At 41.5% G+C, this 18,521-nt stretch overlaps 1 protein-coding gene across 1 annotated transcript in view; it reads right to left on the bottom strand.

The window, feature by feature from the left end:
- The window catches only part of LOC126269593 (solute carrier family 22 member 7-like), a 111,808-nt gene that overhangs the window by 74,656 nt on the left and 18,631 nt on the right, over positions 1-18,521 (bottom strand). Inside the window, exon 3 of the mRNA XM_049974004.1 lies at positions 1,538-1,765. Within this exon, the coding sequence (XP_049829961.1) occupies positions 1,538-1,765 (228 nt within the window). The remainder of the gene's footprint in view (positions 1-1,537; positions 1,766-18,521) is intronic.

Raw genomic sequence — 18,521 nt, 5'->3', positions numbered from 1 at the left:
CTTTTCAGAGCACTCACACAAGGATGGCGCCGGTGGCGACACCTACAACGTGCTGACATGAGGAAAGTTTCCAACCGATTTCTCATACACAAACAGCAGTTGACCGGCGTTCCCTGGTGAAACGTTGTTGTGATGCCTCGTGTAAGGAGGAGAAATGCGTACCATCACGTTTCAGACTTTGATAAAGGTCGGATTGTAGCCTATCGCGATTGCGGTTTATCGTATCGCGACATTTCTGCTCGCCTTTTTCGTGATTCAATGACTGTTAGCAGAATATGGAATCGGTGGGTTCTGGAGGGTAATACGGAACTCCGTGCTGGATCCAAACGGCGTCGTATCACTAGCAGTCGAGATGACAGACATTTTATCCGCATGGTTGTAACGGATCGTGCAGCCACGTCTCGATCCCTGAGTCAACAGTGGGGGCCGTTTGCAAGACAACAACCATCTGCACGAACAGTTCGACGACGCTTGTAGGAGCACGGACTATCAGCTCGGAGACCATGGCTGCGGTTACCCTTGACGCTGCATCACAGACAGGAGCGCCTGCGATGGTGTACTCAACGACGAACCTGGGTGCACGAATGGCGAAACGTCATTTTTTCGGATGAATCCAGGTTCTGTTTACCGTATCATGACGGTCGCATCCGTGTTTGGTGACATCGCGGTGAACGCACATTGGAAGCGTGTATTCGTCATCGCCATACTGACGTATCACCCGAGGTGATAGTATGGGGTGCCATTAGTTACACGTCTCGGTCACCTCTTGTTCGCATTGACGGCACTTTGAACATTGGACGTTACATTTCAGATGTGTTACGACCTGTGGCTCTACCCTTCATTCGATCCCTCCGAAACCCTACATTTCAGGAGGATAATTCACGACCGCAATGTTGCAAGTCCTGTACGGGCGTTTCTGGATACAGAAAATGTTCGACTGCTGCCCTGGCCAGCACACTCTCCAGATCTCTCACCTATTAAAAACGTCTGGTAAATGGTGGCCGAGCCACTTGTTTGTCACAATAAGCCAATCACTACTCTTGATGAACTGTGGTATCGTGTTGAAGCTGCATGGGCAGCTGTACCTGTACACGCCATCCAAGCTCAGTCTGACTCAATGCCCCGGGGTATCAAGGCCGTTATTACGGCCAGAGGTAGTTGTTCTGGGTACTGATTTCTCAGGATCTATGCAGCAAAATTGCGTGAAAATGTAATCACATGTCAGTTCTAGTATAATATATTTGTCCAATGAATACCCGTTTATCATCTGCATTTCTTCTTGTTGTAGCAATTTTAATGGCCGGCAGTGTATAATATTAATAATTTCGACACAACTCCCCTCCTTTCCTTTTTTCTTCTTATCTGTGTGTCGAAACAAATTGTGGTGTTCAGACGGAACTACACTGATTACTTCTTTAAAGTTCTTTCATTGGCTAAAGCGGTCTTCAGCTAACAATACCTGAGAAATTTAACATGCTAAAGCTTCGAACAACAACACGATTAATGGAAAGACAGAGTGACAGTAAATGTGACTTACAGGTCGCCCATGCGAGCGAAGGCGAAGGTGCCAACCACCTCTCCCAGCTGGCCGAAGGAAAGCACGTTGACGGCGTGCAGCCGGCGGTCGCACACCCAGTCCTCCTGCGAGGGCGCCGTGCGCGAGAACCAGGTGCGGTCGTAGTCCCAGCCGTGCTGGCAGGGAATGGGCTCGTCGCCGCTCGAGTTGAACACGAGGCACTGCTCGAACGAGCCGTTGCCCGCCCTCCTGCACAGTCGTCACCAGTCTGCACCACGTCTCTTGTGTTGACGGTGAGGTACGGCATCGAGTGGTTTTTGTTGGCTAATTGATGATGATGACATTTCACATTTACACTGAAGCGCCAAAGAAACTGGTATAGGCATGCGCATTCAAATACGGAGATATGTGAACAGGCAAAATACGGCTCTGCGGTCGGCAACGCCTATTTAAGACGACTAGTGTCTAGCGCAGTTGTTAGGTCGGTTACTGCTGCTGCAATGGCAGGTTACAGGATTTAAGTGAGTTTTAACGTGGCGTTATAGTCTGTCTGTAAACTGAAGAGCGAGCAACACTTTTGGTGGGGGAAGTGGTCTTTCCCGGAAGAACGCTGCCACCGGCCTACAGGTGCACCTAAAATCTCTTACCCGTTACCTGTCCAGCGGTGTAGATCGGCGTGCAGTGATATACGTCGTTTCTGTACGTGGGATCTTAGTTGCCAGTGTCAATTAACTTTGTATACTTATTGATATGCTTCGATATCTGGAGGTGATGCATAATCGTCTAGCATTGCAAGAAAATGTGTAGAAGACGAAGAAGAGGTATTTGCGGAGTAACGAGCGTTCGATCGTCTCTAATGTTATTACAGCGTGTATTAAAGAGGCGACCCAAAAATAACTATAATTATAATAATATTACCAGTCCCAATCAATGGCGGCAATTTATGCTGACGTCAGCCTTGTGCAATAAGACGCATAAGGAAGAAACGTGAAAATAAGCCGCATGGTTTACTGGAATCGCCACGTAGGAAAACTAATAATTTGGGGAGAAAAACCATCGTTATAGACATTTTCAAAATCATGCAAAACCTTTGATGCTTACATGACACTATCTCGGTCAGTATTCACCTGATTCTAAGACAAATTGGTTAAAAGGTGTACCCAATAGCTAATCCAAACACTGCTGAATTTTTTTTCGGAACACGTACACCGATTCTGGACTTCTAAGCAAAAACCGTGACCTACGAGGTGCGTTCACATATTAATTTTTATATTTTGTTTAGAATTTTATTTTTTAATATACAGCAATGTTATCCTCTTCAAAATATTCCTCATTACATACTGTACACTTATGTCAGTGCTTTTTGCAATTCCTGAAACACTTTACGAACTGTTTCTTCGGGGTAGTTTATAGGTCTCTTAACTGTGCATTTTTAATCTCATCCATGCTTGTAAAACCGCTGTCCTTTAAGGCCTGCTTTGAAATTTTTGTACCACTTGTATGCCCTTGGTTTACTCTTAACAGGTTCACCAAAAGCAATTTTTAACATTTCTAAAAATTTCTTACACTTTATTCCATTCTTATAACAAAATTTAATGCAGGTTCTCTAATCTATTTTTATACAAAACCAATATTCGTTGATGCTACCACAACACATGTAATCTTTTTGACAACTGACAACAGAGTAAATACCCAATACGCATAACATTGTACACATACTTTTGAGACATGTTTACGAAGACACTCATAAAGTAGAGCAAATCGGACTGATACAACACAGAAAATTATAAATTTCGGCTTACTTTTTAAACACTCTTCGTGTTGCAAGAATTGTTAAGTTGCAGTGCAGTTGGATTAGGGAAGGAAGTCGATCGTGCCTTTTCACAGGGACCATCCCGCCATTTGCCTGGGGCGATGTAGGGAAATAACGAAAATCAGGATGGCCGGATGCGGGATTGAACCGTCGTCCTCACGAATGCGAGTCCATTGTGCTAGCCACTGCGCCACCTCGCTCGGTTTCAATGCAGTCCTTCAAAGAAAACTTCTACCTCTTAGTAAAAACACAAAGTAGGAACAAGACTTAAATTCTACATATTGATTGCATTATATGGGGTTCTTTTTACGAATAGCAATAGAGGAACATACATTCTCATGAACAGCCATTCGCTCCTATGTTTGTAGTAGAATCCTGACTTCCGTTCTTATGTTAATATTATTTACTCAATAATGTTGTGTTTCGAAAGAAGCTATAGTTTTTTGTGTTCCTTATGGTCTTACTGCGTCTAGTAATAAACGAAGCCGTGAAGTATCTGTACACGGCGTCTCCATAGATTTAAAGCGCGCGCCGCGGCAGGGTCGGTACTATGTTGTGAAACCGCCTGTAGAAGTGCCTTGTGATTTAGCTGGGTTGACAAGAGTGGGGACTCGCTCGCTCGCTCTTCAGTTTACCGACAGACTGTATAGTCGGCGCACGAGCGATGGGACACAGCACCTCCGAGGTAGCGATGAGGCGGGGATTTTTCCGTACGACCATTTCACGAGTGCACCGTGAATATCAGAAATCCGGTAAAACATCAAATCTCCGATGTCGCTGCGGCTGCAAAAGGATCCCGCAAGAACAGAACCAACGACGATGGAAGAGAATCGTTCAACGTGACAACACTGCAATGCTTCCGCAAACTGCTGCAGATTTCAATGCTGGCCCTATCAACAAGTGACAGCGTGCAAACCGTTCTACGAAACATCACCGACGTGAAGTTTAGGAGCCAAAGGCACACTTGTGTACCCTTGATGACTGCAGGACACAAAGCTTCATGCTTCGCCTGGGCTCTTCAACACCGATATTGTACTGTTGATGACTGTAAACATGTTGCCTGGTCGGACGAGTCTAGTTTCAAATTGTATCGCGTGGATGGATGTGTCCGGGAATGGACACAGCCTCATGAATCCATAGACCCTGCATGTCAGCAGGGGACTGTTCAAGCTGACGGAGGCTCTGTAATTGTATGGGGAGTGTGCAGTTGAAGTGATATTGGACCCCTGATACGTCAAGATACGCTTCTGACAGGTGACACGCACGTAAGCATCCTGTTTGATCACCTGCTTCCATTCATGTCCATTGTGCATTCCGGCAGACAATGCGATACTCCACACTTCCAGAATTGCTACAGAGGGCTCCAGGAACACTCTTTTCAGTTTAAACACTTTCGATAGCCACCAAACTCATCAGATATGAACATTATTGAGCATATCTGGAATGCCTTGCAACGTGCTGTTCAGAAGAGATCTCCACTTCCTCTTACTCTTACGGATATATGGATAGCCTTGTAGGATTTATGGTGTCCGTTCTCCCCAGCACTTAGTCGAGTCCATGGCATGTCGTGTTGCCATACTTCTGCGTGCTCGAAGGGCCTTACACTTTATTAGGCAGGTGTACCAGTTTCTTTGGCTCTTCATTGTATTATTTGAAATACATAATACGTAGTAGTAAATAGTAGCTTACAACATATTAGCCGACCAGACAAAAAATAATTACCACCATGTAAGCCGCCTGTAGATGTGACCATCAAGAACACTCTGTCTTTCATAGAATAAATTATCTTAATATTCTGTCTTTATTTCTCCTGATCCTATAGATCTCAAAGTTGCTCGCCCCTTGCTTGATGTTTCTTCTCCTTCATCTGGACCATCCATCGTCTTGATCGCCTTGCCTGCAGTCTCTTACCTTCGATTTTGCCTTGGATGATCATCTTTCCCATGTTATCTCTGTCATCGAACTATGTGACCAAAGAACTGCACGATTCGTTGGATACAAATACTGGACAACCTCTTTTCCGCCATGAGTTCTTGAGGAATTGATTTGGTTGGTCCTTTTGCTCAGGCATGGTATTCTCAGCAAGGTCAGATATGTCCACATCTCAAAAACATCAGTTGTTTTCCGGTCCCATTCTCCACGGATCAGCAACATAATGGAAACTGGAAACACCAGAGATTTCAGCAATCTCAATTTGGTATGTGGTGGTTAGGACTCGCTCTTTCCAAATCACACTCAGGTTCGATGGAGCATCCCTACCCAAAAAAATTCTGTGTCGTATTTGCTGTGTAGAGCAACCATCTTTCTGAACCATGAGTCCAAACAGACAAAGTGATCAACTTCTTCATATTTTGCCAGTACTCTGGTAGCTGGTAGTGACTCACCTCTGTCAGTTATCATGATCGTGATCTTTTACCCATTAACTGACAATCCAGGTTTCTCACTTTCTCCCTTAACAACATCCACTAGTTCTTTCATTTCCGCTTGTGATTCTGTAAACAATGTGCTGTCGTCAGCAAATTTTAAATAACTGGTTCTTCGTCTTCCAATTCGGATCCCACCAGTCCACCCTGATCCCACCAGTCCATCCACGAAGAAGAAGGGTCTCCACAAGTTTCATCAGGTATTCCACATCCAGTTCAAAGTGTTCATTAATGATTAGACCACATAGAGCTGCCAAACTACTACAATGTTTACTGCTGTATTCCACCTGCAGTTCCAAACAGTCCCAGATACTTCCTGTAAGATGAAGACTGGGGGATCTAGTTGTGTAATCGAGATGTGATAGGGTACCTGAGTGTTCTTCATACCAGGAATGTAAAAGAGCCATCTTTTCAACATGTGAGCTTGGAAGACTGGAGAATCCTTAAGCCGTCATCTCACAGGCTGTGACATTCAAAGTGCAACGTGCTGACTTGATCTCGGCTATGCTGCTGGACGTTCAGAAATGATTAGACTTGTGCATACGTTACGTGCCCTTCAACGTGGTATAAGCGACTGCAGCGCTCTCCATCAGAATTAACTACAAAGTACGATAAACAGGAGTTCTCAAAATGGACAAGAGTAACCTAGCTGTTATCCATTAAGCCGGCCTCACTCAGGACAAGGCAACTGAATCGACGTGGATCGAGTTGCTAAAATAAACCACACGAGATACAGCACTCGCATTGGACATGTTGGTTAATGTCATTTGCGTGTACCTGGGTGATTTGTGACTGCAGCGCTCTCCAGCGGCAGATGTCGTCTGTATCTGGCTCGCAAATTACACAGTTTGTTTACGAAACGGACAGGCACAGTATTACTACATTAGCTCTATTAAAGCGCATATTTCCTCCCTTGTCTAAATCGCTTCAAACAAATGTTGGGGTGGTTCCTTTGAAAGGGGAGGCCGCCTTCCTTCTCATCCTACCCTAATCCGATGGGACCGATGATCTCGCGGTTTGGTCCCCTCTCACAAATCAACCAACCACCCAGTCTCCCTTGTCCATATGCCAGTCATGTTGTTCTCTCTGCAGGATACGTAAATAATAAGTTCAATATCCATAAACGTGTTATAATGTAAAAAGGAAAGTTGCACGTCCAGTCAGTAAGAATGACGGGTTATTAACGTTTCCTTGCAAATAGTGCGGTACAAACCTAGAATAATGTTCCACATAATGAAAAAATCATTTCAACATTTTCATTTTTCTGTAAAATACTAAGATTATTCTTATTTTATCACTGTTAATATCCAGTAGCAGAATCATTAGAACATATGAAACACAAGATTTGAAACAATAAACTGCAAAATATCTTACTGCAAGTAGTGGAAGCTCTGTTGTAGATACAACCAATTAATCAAACTTACTCCTCACAGAGAGTACACTCGAATTTATATAATTTCGATTATTATAGAATATACTTCTGTCAAATCAATAAGAAAGCATCAGAACTTATTTGGGTGTGGTGAGACCTGGACTACCTACACATCACGCAGCACACTGTAATTCTGTGTGTATGCATTACACTACGTTGAAGTTATGTAATATATTGTGTATGGGATCAAAAGTGACCGGACATCTGGCTGAAAATGTCTTACAATTTCGTGGCGCCCTCCATCGGTAATGTTAGAATTCAATATGATGTTGACCCATCCTTAGCCTTGATGACAGCTTCCACTCTCGCAGGTGTAATTCAACTGGAAGGTTTCTTTGGGAATGTCAGCCCTTGCTTCAGGGAATGCTGCACTGAGGAGACGTATCAATGTCGGTCAGTGAGGCTTGTCAAGAAGTCGGCGTTCCAATGCATCCCAAAGGTGTTGCATAGCATTCAGGTCAAGACTCTGTGGAGGTCAGTCCATTACAGGGATGTTATTGTTGTGAAACCACTCGGCCATAGGCCGTGCGTTATGAACAGATGCTCGTTCGTGTTAAAAGATGCAAGTGCCATCCCCGAATTGCTCTTCAACACTTGGAAGCAAGAAGGTGCTTAAAACGTATTATGTAGGCTTCTGCTGTGATAGTGCCACGTAAAACAAGGGGCGCAAGCCCCTTCCATGAGAAACACGGCCACACCACAACACCACCGCCTTCGAATTTTATTGTTGGCACTACACACGCTGGCAGATGACGTTCACCGGGCATTCGCCATACCCACACCCTGCCATCGGATGGCCACATTCTGTACCGTGATTAGTCATTCCACATAACGTTTTTCTACTGTTCAATCGTCCAATGCTTTCGCTCCTTACATCAAGCGAGGCGTCGTTTGGCATTTACCGGCGTAACGTGTGGATTATGAGCAGCCGCTCGAACATGAAATCCAAGTTTTTCACCTCCCGCCTAACTGTCATAGTATTTGATCCTGATGCACTTTGGATGGTCTGGATAGATGTCTGCCTATTACACATTACGACCCTCTTCAACTGTCGGCGGTCTCTGTCACTCTACAAGTCGGTCTGTGCGCTTTTGTGCTGTACGTGTCCCTTCACTTTTCCACTTTACTATCACATCGGATACAGTGGACCTAGGGATGTTTGGGGGTGTGGAAATCTCGCTTACAGACGTATGCCACAAGTGACACACAATCACCTGACCACGTTCGAAGTACATGAGTTCCGCGGAGCGACCCATTCTGCGCTCTCACGATGTCTAATGACTCCTGAGGTTGCTGATATGGAGTACCTGGCGATAGTTGGCAGCCGGCCGGTGTGGCCGTGCGGTTCTAGGCGCTTCAGTCAGGAGCCGCGTGACCGCTACGGTCGCAGGTTCGAATCCTGCCTCGGGCATGGATGTGTGTCATGTCGTTAGGTTTAAGTAGTTCTAGGAGACTGATGACTACAGATGTTAAGTCCCATAGTGCTCAGAGCCATTTGAACCATTTGGTAGTTGGCAGCACCTTGCACGTAATATGAAAAACGTATATTTTTGGGGGTGTACAGACACTTTTGATCACATATGACCATGTCTTGTATGTTACCATCTCCTGAAGACTTAAGCTGCAGATATGTTATTAATTGCCATTTACATATAACAAATTGTACCAAGAAAAATGCCTATTTGAGGATCTCCAAGTGCTGTTGTCTTCAAACGGCATACTTTCATAAAGTGTAAGTTACAACTCGCAAATTCTTTAACCAGCAATGTGTTATTTCTCGTCATTTTATTACAACAAATCGTACCAGTATCGACAAGTTTTCGACAGACCTTCAATTTACTGGTACATTCAAGTGGCATATATTTGTAGAAGGTAATTTATAATATAAAACACACCGAATATGGTCTTCAGCTGAGAGCCAATATGGCTTTCGCGACTACGTACTGAAAAGAGGTAACCTGCAAGTGATGAAGGTGGCGTTCTTCCGTCTCACTGGTCTACGTTCGAACAAGTGTTCAGATTATTATCATGCTTGATATTTCTATGCACGTTCGAAAAACTCGCCAGCTTGCTCTTTCCACACTATGACGTCAGAAACTCGGCACGCTCAACGTTGATGTTGGAATGCTCGGTCCGTGTGACGACACATTTAGCATGCGCATCACGAAGATGAAGAAGAAAGGGCAACACTGGAGTGACCGATAATTTTTAAGTAAGCATCCCTGTGTTCACGGGAACATGAATGAGTGTGCCCTAAAACGCCACAGTGTAACGGTTAGGACATTGGACTCGCACTCTAACATTCTGCGTGGTTTCTGTTTGTTCTAAGTCCTGTCTCCCTACCACTTTCGCGCAACGACGCTCTGATCGTGTTTCTTAGGGAATTAACTAGCTTGAACCTGGGACCTGTTGCTGGTAGGGAGACGCCAGACCACACATGACATGTACAGTTCAGAAGAGTTCAGTGAGACTAGCGATGATATAATCAAATACTTAATGATTTCAGCGTCAGCTCCACTGCACTCCCTGTAGAAAAATCTTAATACTAACTAAATTTAGTGGAAGGGGTTCAAGGCTTTCTTATTTTTAGTTAGCTGGTAAAATAACATCGAAAAAGCAGTTAAGTTTACCATTGGAAATTTTATTCTACTCACAAAACATTGTTTATAAATTGCACTATTGATAAAAGGAAATGTTTTAATACAGGATGATAAAAACCAACTGCGTTCAACAAAAATGTGAACGAATATTCCCTGAATGGGTTTCCAAGTTCTACAATGGATCGAAGGATGACCTATGCCATATCATATCTATAATCTAGCTTTAAATTAAGTTTCACAAAAGAGAAAACTATCAAAATGATCTACAGTGATCCTCAATTATCTTTAATTACTTATCTAACTTATCGTAAATTACAGTGGCTGATGTGGCTTCTCAAAAATTATATAACAGAAAAATCATCGCGTTTCAGATTTTAACTTACGTAGCAAATGTGAATACCATGAGCGTCAATTGACGATCGACACTAGTATTAGGTAAAAAGGGGATGCAACAGATGAGACTTCTGCAGTTCTGAGTGAAGCTTTATGCGCTCAAAAATGCGGCATCGCGTGCGTTCATTACCTTGTCGGTGGTCGTCAGTGGGTGTATTGCATTTTAGTATTTCATGCTTTTAGACTATCTACGTTTTATCCCTTCACCTTAATCCATGGTACTATTGGTGTTATTTTTGTTTTTGTTTTTATTGAAACTACTTTATTTTTCCCACCTTCGTCTCTCTTCATTCTTCTTTCTCCTGACGATCTTATCTGCAACATAATCTTGAAATATTGTGCTGATTATTTACCAGTAATAAAATTAATCTGCAAACTTTTTGATATGGCTCACATGGAGAAGTCCTAAGGTTTTGCCTGTTTTTGGGTTCATTAGTTCCACAGCATTATCATGAGCAATTCGGCTAATTATGACAGGTCCTTTGTATGCAGCGTAAAACTTATGTATATTGTGTTTCTGTTTGCTGGAGAGATGATGTGTTTTTAGAAATACTTTCTGGCCTACTGAGAATGTTCTTTTAATTGCTGTTCTATCTCCTCTTTCTTTTCTTTTAATGGCTCCCTTTCTGATGATGTAGAGTGCTGTTGCTATGACTTGTTTGTGCTGTCTACGTGGTACAATAGGAAATCTAATATTTTTTCTTGTTATGTTTGGGGGTTCAATATTTTTAAGTACAGTAACTGGAGGTAGTAGTGTAGTGCTTTGTGGCATTCCATTTATTACTTCTTGAAAATTTTTAAGGTATATATGCCAAGTTTTGTGTCTTTTACCTGCATATAATCGGCATAAAGTACCTATGTCCTTCATAGATCGTTCTGCTGAGTTTACGCTAGGCTTGTACTTAGATATGTAGATGGGTTTTATTTTGTGTTGTTTCAACGTGTTTTGCCATTGCACGATTTGCATTGTAGGCCATTATCCGAAATTATTCGTTCCACTCGACCTAGAATGTCTGAGAAAATCTTGTCTAAATGCTTTACTTATAGTAAGAGCTGTTGCACGTTTTAATGGTGTCAAGGTAACATATTTGGAAGTAAGATGCAAAACTATAAATATGAAAATATATCCATTTTTTGTGCATTGGAGGGGCCCTATCAAATCTGTTGCAGCTATTTGTTTTAATTTTTTTAGGGATTATTGGAAACATAGGTGGTTTGGTTTGGAGAGTGACGTGTTTAGCCCTCATACATTTTTTGCATTTGACTAATACTGTTCTAATTCGTCTTTCCATGTTAGGAAAATGGCTTGTTTGTTTTATTTTTAAAAATCATTTCTTTGGTCTAAAGTGGCCATTACTTAAATGTGTATACCACATGTACTTATTAATTAATTCATCTGGGATATAAATTAACCATTCATTCCTTGCAACATTTCGTCTAAAAAATAAAACATTGTTTTTTACGAAATGGTGCTGTCGAATGGCTGGAAAATCCTTACTTCTCCACTTGTGTTTGATTCCTAGTATTTCGGGATCCTTGTCATGTTCTTTGCCTATGTTTTTCAATGCTGTCGTAATGTAGTTTTCGAAAGGTACTTGTTTCATATAGTACATTGTAAAAAGGTCTTCTGCTGCTTCCAAACTTACGTTATTGGATGCACCCTGTGGACATCGTGATAAAGCATCTGCTTAACGCTCGCTGGTCTGGTATGTGTGTAATAGTGAAGTCAAATTCTTATAGTATTAACATCCATCTGGCTAACCTCCCATGAGTTAGTTTGGCGGATAACAGAAATTCTAATGCTTTGTGGTCAGTGTATACTTTTGTTTTTCTTCCGAATAGGAAGTATCGAAAACGTTGGAAGCCCCATACAGTGGCCAATGCTTCCAGCTCCATGACTGAATAGTTTTTCTCGCTTTTTGTGAGTACCCGACTGGCAAATGCAATTGTTCTATATGATCTTAGCCCTGCCTGTTCGTATTCTTGGAATAAAACAACTCCTAAACCTGTTTTCGCGCTATCAGTGGCCATACAAAAATTTTGTGTTAGATCAGGATGTGCTAAAATCGGTGCTGTTGTTAGTGCGTTTTTCACTTTTAAAAAGTCTTCATTGGCTTGTTGATCCCATACCCATGGTGTGTTTTTTTCAGTCAATGCACATGGGGCGTGGTGTTGCGAGAGAGTCGATCCAAATAAATTTTTTATAGAATCCGGTTAGGCCTAGAAATCCTCTGAGAGTTATCTTATTATATGGAGTACAGATTTCTTTGATTGCCGTTAGTTTTTCTGGGTCGGGCATTACCCCTTCCTCTGAAATTATGTGTCCTAGAAATCTGACCTCTCGTCTTCCAAATTTGGATTTTGTTATATTTACTGTGACCCCATGCTCTTTCATGATCTGTAAAAACTGATTTAATGTGTCGTTGTGATGTTCCCAAGAGGGTTCTGCTATAATCACATCATCAACATAACAAGTAATTTTTTGTAAAATTTCAGGACTGAGTATAGTATTAAATCCCGTAATAAAGGCTGCTGATGATATGTTTAAACCAAATGGCAATCGTTTAAACTGGTAACATCTACCGAATACGATAAATGCTGTAAATTTTCTACATTCTGGGGCCAATTCTATTTTCCAGAAACTACTCCGTAAATCAATTGATGAAAATATCTTAGCTCCGTGGAAGTTTTGTATCAATTCCTGTAATTTTTCTGGGCGATCTGTCTCAGTGATTATGATTGAGTTGATCAGTCTGGAATCAAGCACTAACCTGTTGCTCCCATCTCGTTTTTGTACAATATGGAGTGGGCTGTTATATGTGGAGGTAGCTGGTTCAATAATATCATCATCCAACATTTTAGATATCTCCTGGAATACTTTATTCCTGTAGCTTAACGGGATTGTATAGGGTGGCTCTCTAAATGGTTTGTGGTGTTTTACTTCAAACTTGTACTGAAAGTGTTTAATACTGCCAGTCTTAGGTAAAAATACCTCTGCTTTATCTCGTAAAATACCCTCTAATTCTCTTTTACTGTGTTCCGAAATACCTTGAAGTTGTTGCAATTTTTCGTCGATTTCTTTATGGACTTCGAACATGAGTTGAGGCGATTCCCCCTTTTGTGCATGCCATTCTAATTCTTCATCCTCTTTATCTCGCGTCATTCTTAATTGTTTGTTTATAACTGGTATTTCTTCTAATTTTAGATTTTGCTCAAAGAGAAGTGTGACATTCCCGAATGTTACGCTACCTTTCCCCATATCTGTTATCGCTCGTCTCTCATTTAAAAAATCTGCACCTATAATCAAATCTACAGTTAGTTTAGGTATAATCACGAAGTTGGTTTCGAACTTTTGACCTTGACATGAAAGAGTTAACCTTGTTTGTCTCGTAACTTCCGCATCATTGTTTCTAATAGGACCTCTTACTTTAATCTTACGTGTTTTCAAAACTGGCAATTCCTTATTGGCATTACACTGCATAAATAAATTTTCTGAGATCGCAGTCAGTTCACTTCCGCTATCAATTACAATATTGACAGGGATATGCTTTACCATGGCCTTCACAATTGGTTGAATTTGAAAGGGTTGGTTCTGTTCTTCTTCTTCTTGCATCAACGAATCCTCCACTGAATCATACATAAGTCTTTTCAGGAATTTCCATTGTGAATTTGAACTTTCTGTAGGATAAGCTTCGACTGCTACTTCTCTCTCTTTTATTTCCTCTTCTCTATTTCTTCCTTCATTTACGATTTCTTCAACATCCTCTACTTCTTCCTCATCCTCGTCTATCTTCTCCTACTTCGTCGCTACTTCCACATAATCGCACCTAAATGCTCTTATTATCGCTTCATAACTTCTTTCATTATATACGTTGGGTTGTGTGCCCACTAGTAACTTATTTTCAACTTATGTCGACTGCGCATTATCCTCATTGAATTCGCTTTCCCTGGTTTCCATCTCAAATACCTCTGCAATACTCATTACTTCGTCCTTTCCTCCTACTTTCGTTGTGCATGCCGCTGGTAATTCATCCTCCTCGTCAGTATTCTCCCAATTAATTTCGTCCCAACACGATATTGTTATTTTCCTGTCTTCGTTTTCATCTGGTCCCAGCGGTTTTGTTTATTTCTTCTTCTCTTCTCGTGATAAGGTATTTACTTCTCCGTTCAAGGTGCTGCAATTGTCCTGGGTCGGTGCGTCATTCTCTTTGGCATGGGCGCTTAGCTGTCAATTCGAACGTTTATCGGAGTTTGGTTGTCTTACCTCCACCTCTTCTATCTGTATTCTCTTTTCTTGCTCCGCTTGTTGATATTGGTTTCTTAGTTGATAATTTGTCGGTCTATTGGAGCTAAAATACCCGTTCCGGTTGTCGTTATTCCCTCTGTAATAGTCGTTGCCGTTCCTGGGGTGAATTATAGTTATTGCCATATTCTCTTCTAAATCCATAACCGGTTCTTTGTTGAAATCTATTGTCACGTGGTTCGTAATTATTGTTTCTTCGAACTGTATATGTGGGTTCCACTGCTTTTTGCTTTCGTTTTCACGTGCGCTTCGTCTTTTTCTTGCGTCATCTTCTGAAAATATGAACTCTAGTTCCCTTAGAATACCTTTAAATGCTTCGACGTCATTGACTCCGCGACCTACTAATGATTGCTGGTATTTCAATGGTAACTTCATCGAGCATAATTTAATCAACTCTCCGTCACTGTATGGTACATCTAAACATTGATTTTTCTTTGCCATTAATTCGAAACATTTCACGGTACTCTTCTCTCCTGAATTTTCAAAATATGGGTTCTGTAATAATTCGTACTTCACTCTGTTCTGTGCTTCGCTGGACCAATATCGTGAGAGAAACTTCTCTCTGAAATCTTCGTACGATCGGCATGTCGCTGCAACATTTTGCATGGTTTCTGCGACTGTTCCTGACATGTGTACACATATAAATTCTAATTTGTGTGCTAGCGTCCAGTGTTCTGGTAATCCTACTCGGATTTGATCAATAAAAGTTCTTGGATGTAATGAGTTTCCTTCTCGAAAGTGTTGAAATTTTCTGACTGTGAGGAAATGATCGTTGTCGTACTTCGTCATAGTTCCATATGGAATTCACGATTCTTCGCCACTTTTGTGTCTTATCATTTCTCCCGCCGTTCTTTCCAGTTGTGGTAGATCCATTGGATATTGTCCACTGTAACTTTCGCCTACCCTTCCGTAGTATCGTTGGAGTGGTACGCAATAATTTTCTTCCATCGGTTGTGAACGTGTAGCTGATGGCATTGCAGTGTACTCTTCGCGATCTGGCTTTCCATTGTCACGTATTGGTTGGGTATCTTGTCTGGCTAACCTTGCCGCTTCATTGCAAGGTCCAAACTGTCTTGACACATACATTTGTGGTTATACATTTTTGGTTCTGCATGTGTTTGTGGTGCCGTTTGTTCATCAAGAATTTCGAAACGTGTTTGTTGCGATGCAGGCTGTCTGATTTCAGGTATGTTATTTTCCCCTTGTGATTGGAATCGAAAATGCATGATATCTTCGTTAATTGCTTGTTTTTCCGTTGCTGTTACAGATACGGATGTGGTTGCAGACTCAGTGCTTGTTCGATCCTGTTCGCTACGCTCTTCAATGGTTTGCAACAACTCTGTTAGCAATTTCTGAAATTGTCGCTTCGTTTGCGCTTCTATTTTGACTATGCAGCTATCATATCTTTTCAGCGCTGCTTTTGTGATACGTTCGTGTAACATACTGTTTTGAAGAATTTTACGCGCTGTACCTGCTGCTTGTCTAGTTATTACGTTTACCTGTTTCTCTAGTTTCTTGACTTCTCCCTGGGTGTTGGTACGTAATGTTTTGATCGCGTCCTGAATGTCATTACACAATGTTTGTACGTCCGCTTGTACCTTGTCAATGTCTGTTCTCAATTGATTGTGACCTGTTGCTAAGTTTCCTATCACTTCTCGAGATTCTTTTGTCTCGTCTTCAATATGACTTAAGTGTGACTGAATTTTTTTGTTTCGTTCTTTAATCTCACGCATTTGTCTCGTGGTTTCTGTAAATTGTTTCGACGTTTCTGCATTCTGAATTTTAATTTGGTTCGCAATTTCTTTATTTTGTCTTGTCATGGTTTCCGTCATTTGTTGTAATAATTCTGCCAAATTTGTGAGTCCTATTGCGATTTCTTCCGACGTCCTACGCTCTGTGTTTTCGCCCAAGAGTTGGTTCGGAACCGATTGCATTGAACTGTGTTGTGACACGTTTCTGCTCGCATTCCTTGTACTCTGTGGTGAGGGAGCTCTGATTACTTGTCCTATGGGTTCTACGTATTCAAGACGCAAGTTAGAATACTGTCTCTCTACTTTCCTGCTCCTCTGTCGTATGCTGACTTATGTTTTCTATGCCTTGACGTACATTATCCTCGTTATGGTGCGTTATCTGTCCTATTTTTCGCGATACTGCATCGTCTGTCTGTACTGTCCTCTATTCTCTATCCGTCTTCATGTAGGGTCTCTACTTCAATTCAATTCGGTCAAGGTCTCGATCTGCCATTGCTAATCTTTCCGAATCCCTTATTTTCTGTTTTAAAAGCAATTCACACACCCTACTTCGTGTCAACATGCGCTCATACGATCTCCCGCGTTTCATAAACTTTTTGCACACACGACTTGACAATCAATTCACTTACTTGTTGGGTCAGAACCAACTTGTCAACAATGTATCCGCCATCTGTACGCTTGCATTGGAGAGAAAACTTTTTTATAACAATATTAAAATTCATAACTTAATTATGCTATTGTCTCTGCTAGAATGCCTCACTTTCTATTGAATACTTTCTTACTATTTATCGCTGTAACTTCTGTTTACGACTATGTATAACTTTAAGAAAAAAATTTTTACTACGAAATTTTTTCAACAGGATATTTTTCTGACCTAGTTAGGCATGTGGTCGACCTTCAATCATGGTATTTTACCATCCTGGCACGGTCGCCATTCTCTAACATTCTGCGTGGTTTCTGTTTGTTCTAAGTCGTGTCTCCCTACCACTTTCGCGCAACGACGCTCTGAGCGTGTTTTTTAGGGAATTGACTAGTTTGAACCTGGGACCTGTTGCTGGTAAGGAGACGCCAGACCACACATGACATGTACAGTTCAGAAGAGTTCAGTGAGACTAGCGATGATATAATCAAATACTTAATGATTTCAGCGTCAGCTCCACTGCACTCCCTGTAGAAAAATCTTAATACTAACTAAATTTAGTGGAAGGGGTTCAAGGCTTTCCTATTTTTAGTTAGCTGGTAAAATAACGTCGAAAAAGCAGTTAATTTTACCATTGGAAATTTTATTCTACTCACAAAACATTGTTTATAAATTGCACTATTGATAAAAGGAAATGTTTTAATACAGGATGATAAAAACCAACTGCGTTCAACAAAAATGTGAACGAATATTCCCTGAATGGGTTTCCAAGTTCTACAATGGATCGAAGGATGACCTATGCCATATCATATCTATAATCTAGCTTTAAATTAAGTTTCACAAAAGAGAAAACTATCAAAATGGTCTACAGTGATCCTCAATTATCTTTAATTGCTTATCTAACTTATCGTAAATTACAGTGGCTGATGTGGCTTCTCAATAATTATATAACAGAAAAATCATCGCGTTTCAAATTTTAACTTACGTAGCAAATGTGAATACCATGAGCGTCAATTGACGATCGACACTAGTATTACGTAAAAAGGGGATGTAACAGATGAGACTTCTGCAGTTCTGAGTGAAGCCTTATGCGCTCAAAAATGCGGCATCGCGTGCGTTCATTACCTTGTCGGTCTTCGTCTGGGGGCAGTGGCCGGCGCAGCTCCATGCATTTCGCCGTCTCGGAAGCAACTCTCTCCTAACTTCTCCTTACTACAATTTACCGAAGTTAGTTTAAAAAAATATATCTGGCTGTGTTTTCATCTGACCAATCAGGGTCTCACTTTTAAACTTAAGCTCCGCCTACAAAAATTCTGTATATCCAATGAGAAACGTTATACTTTTCGTGGTGGGGCAATGTTTTTAAAGTTTACAACGTAACAGAGACACAAAAAAGTCTCACGCTAAAACTTCCAGCTGGTGTGGCCCTTTTTGTGTTATCATAAGATCTATACTGTTCTTCTGGAGGGCTCTAGCTTTTAACACGGACTGGAGGGTGGTCCTGGTGGTTAGCTGGTACGTGGGTGTCTGTCCCTTATCGTAGGGCCTTCTAGTTTAACACGGTTCTGCTCTCGGCTTCTGTTCTCGTTTCTCCCCTCGGAACTGCGTCTGTCTCACGGTGGGAAGGTATGACATGCATTTAGGCATTCT

Source organism: Schistocerca gregaria, chromosome 1 (assembly GCF_023897955.1).
Source record: "Schistocerca gregaria isolate iqSchGreg1 chromosome 1, iqSchGreg1.2, whole genome shotgun sequence".
In the NCBI taxonomy this organism is placed as follows: domain Eukaryota; kingdom Metazoa; phylum Arthropoda; class Insecta; order Orthoptera; family Acrididae; genus Schistocerca; species Schistocerca gregaria.
The sequence above is the reverse complement of the archived record's forward strand: the minus strand, read 5'-3'. Positions and strand labels throughout refer to the sequence as shown.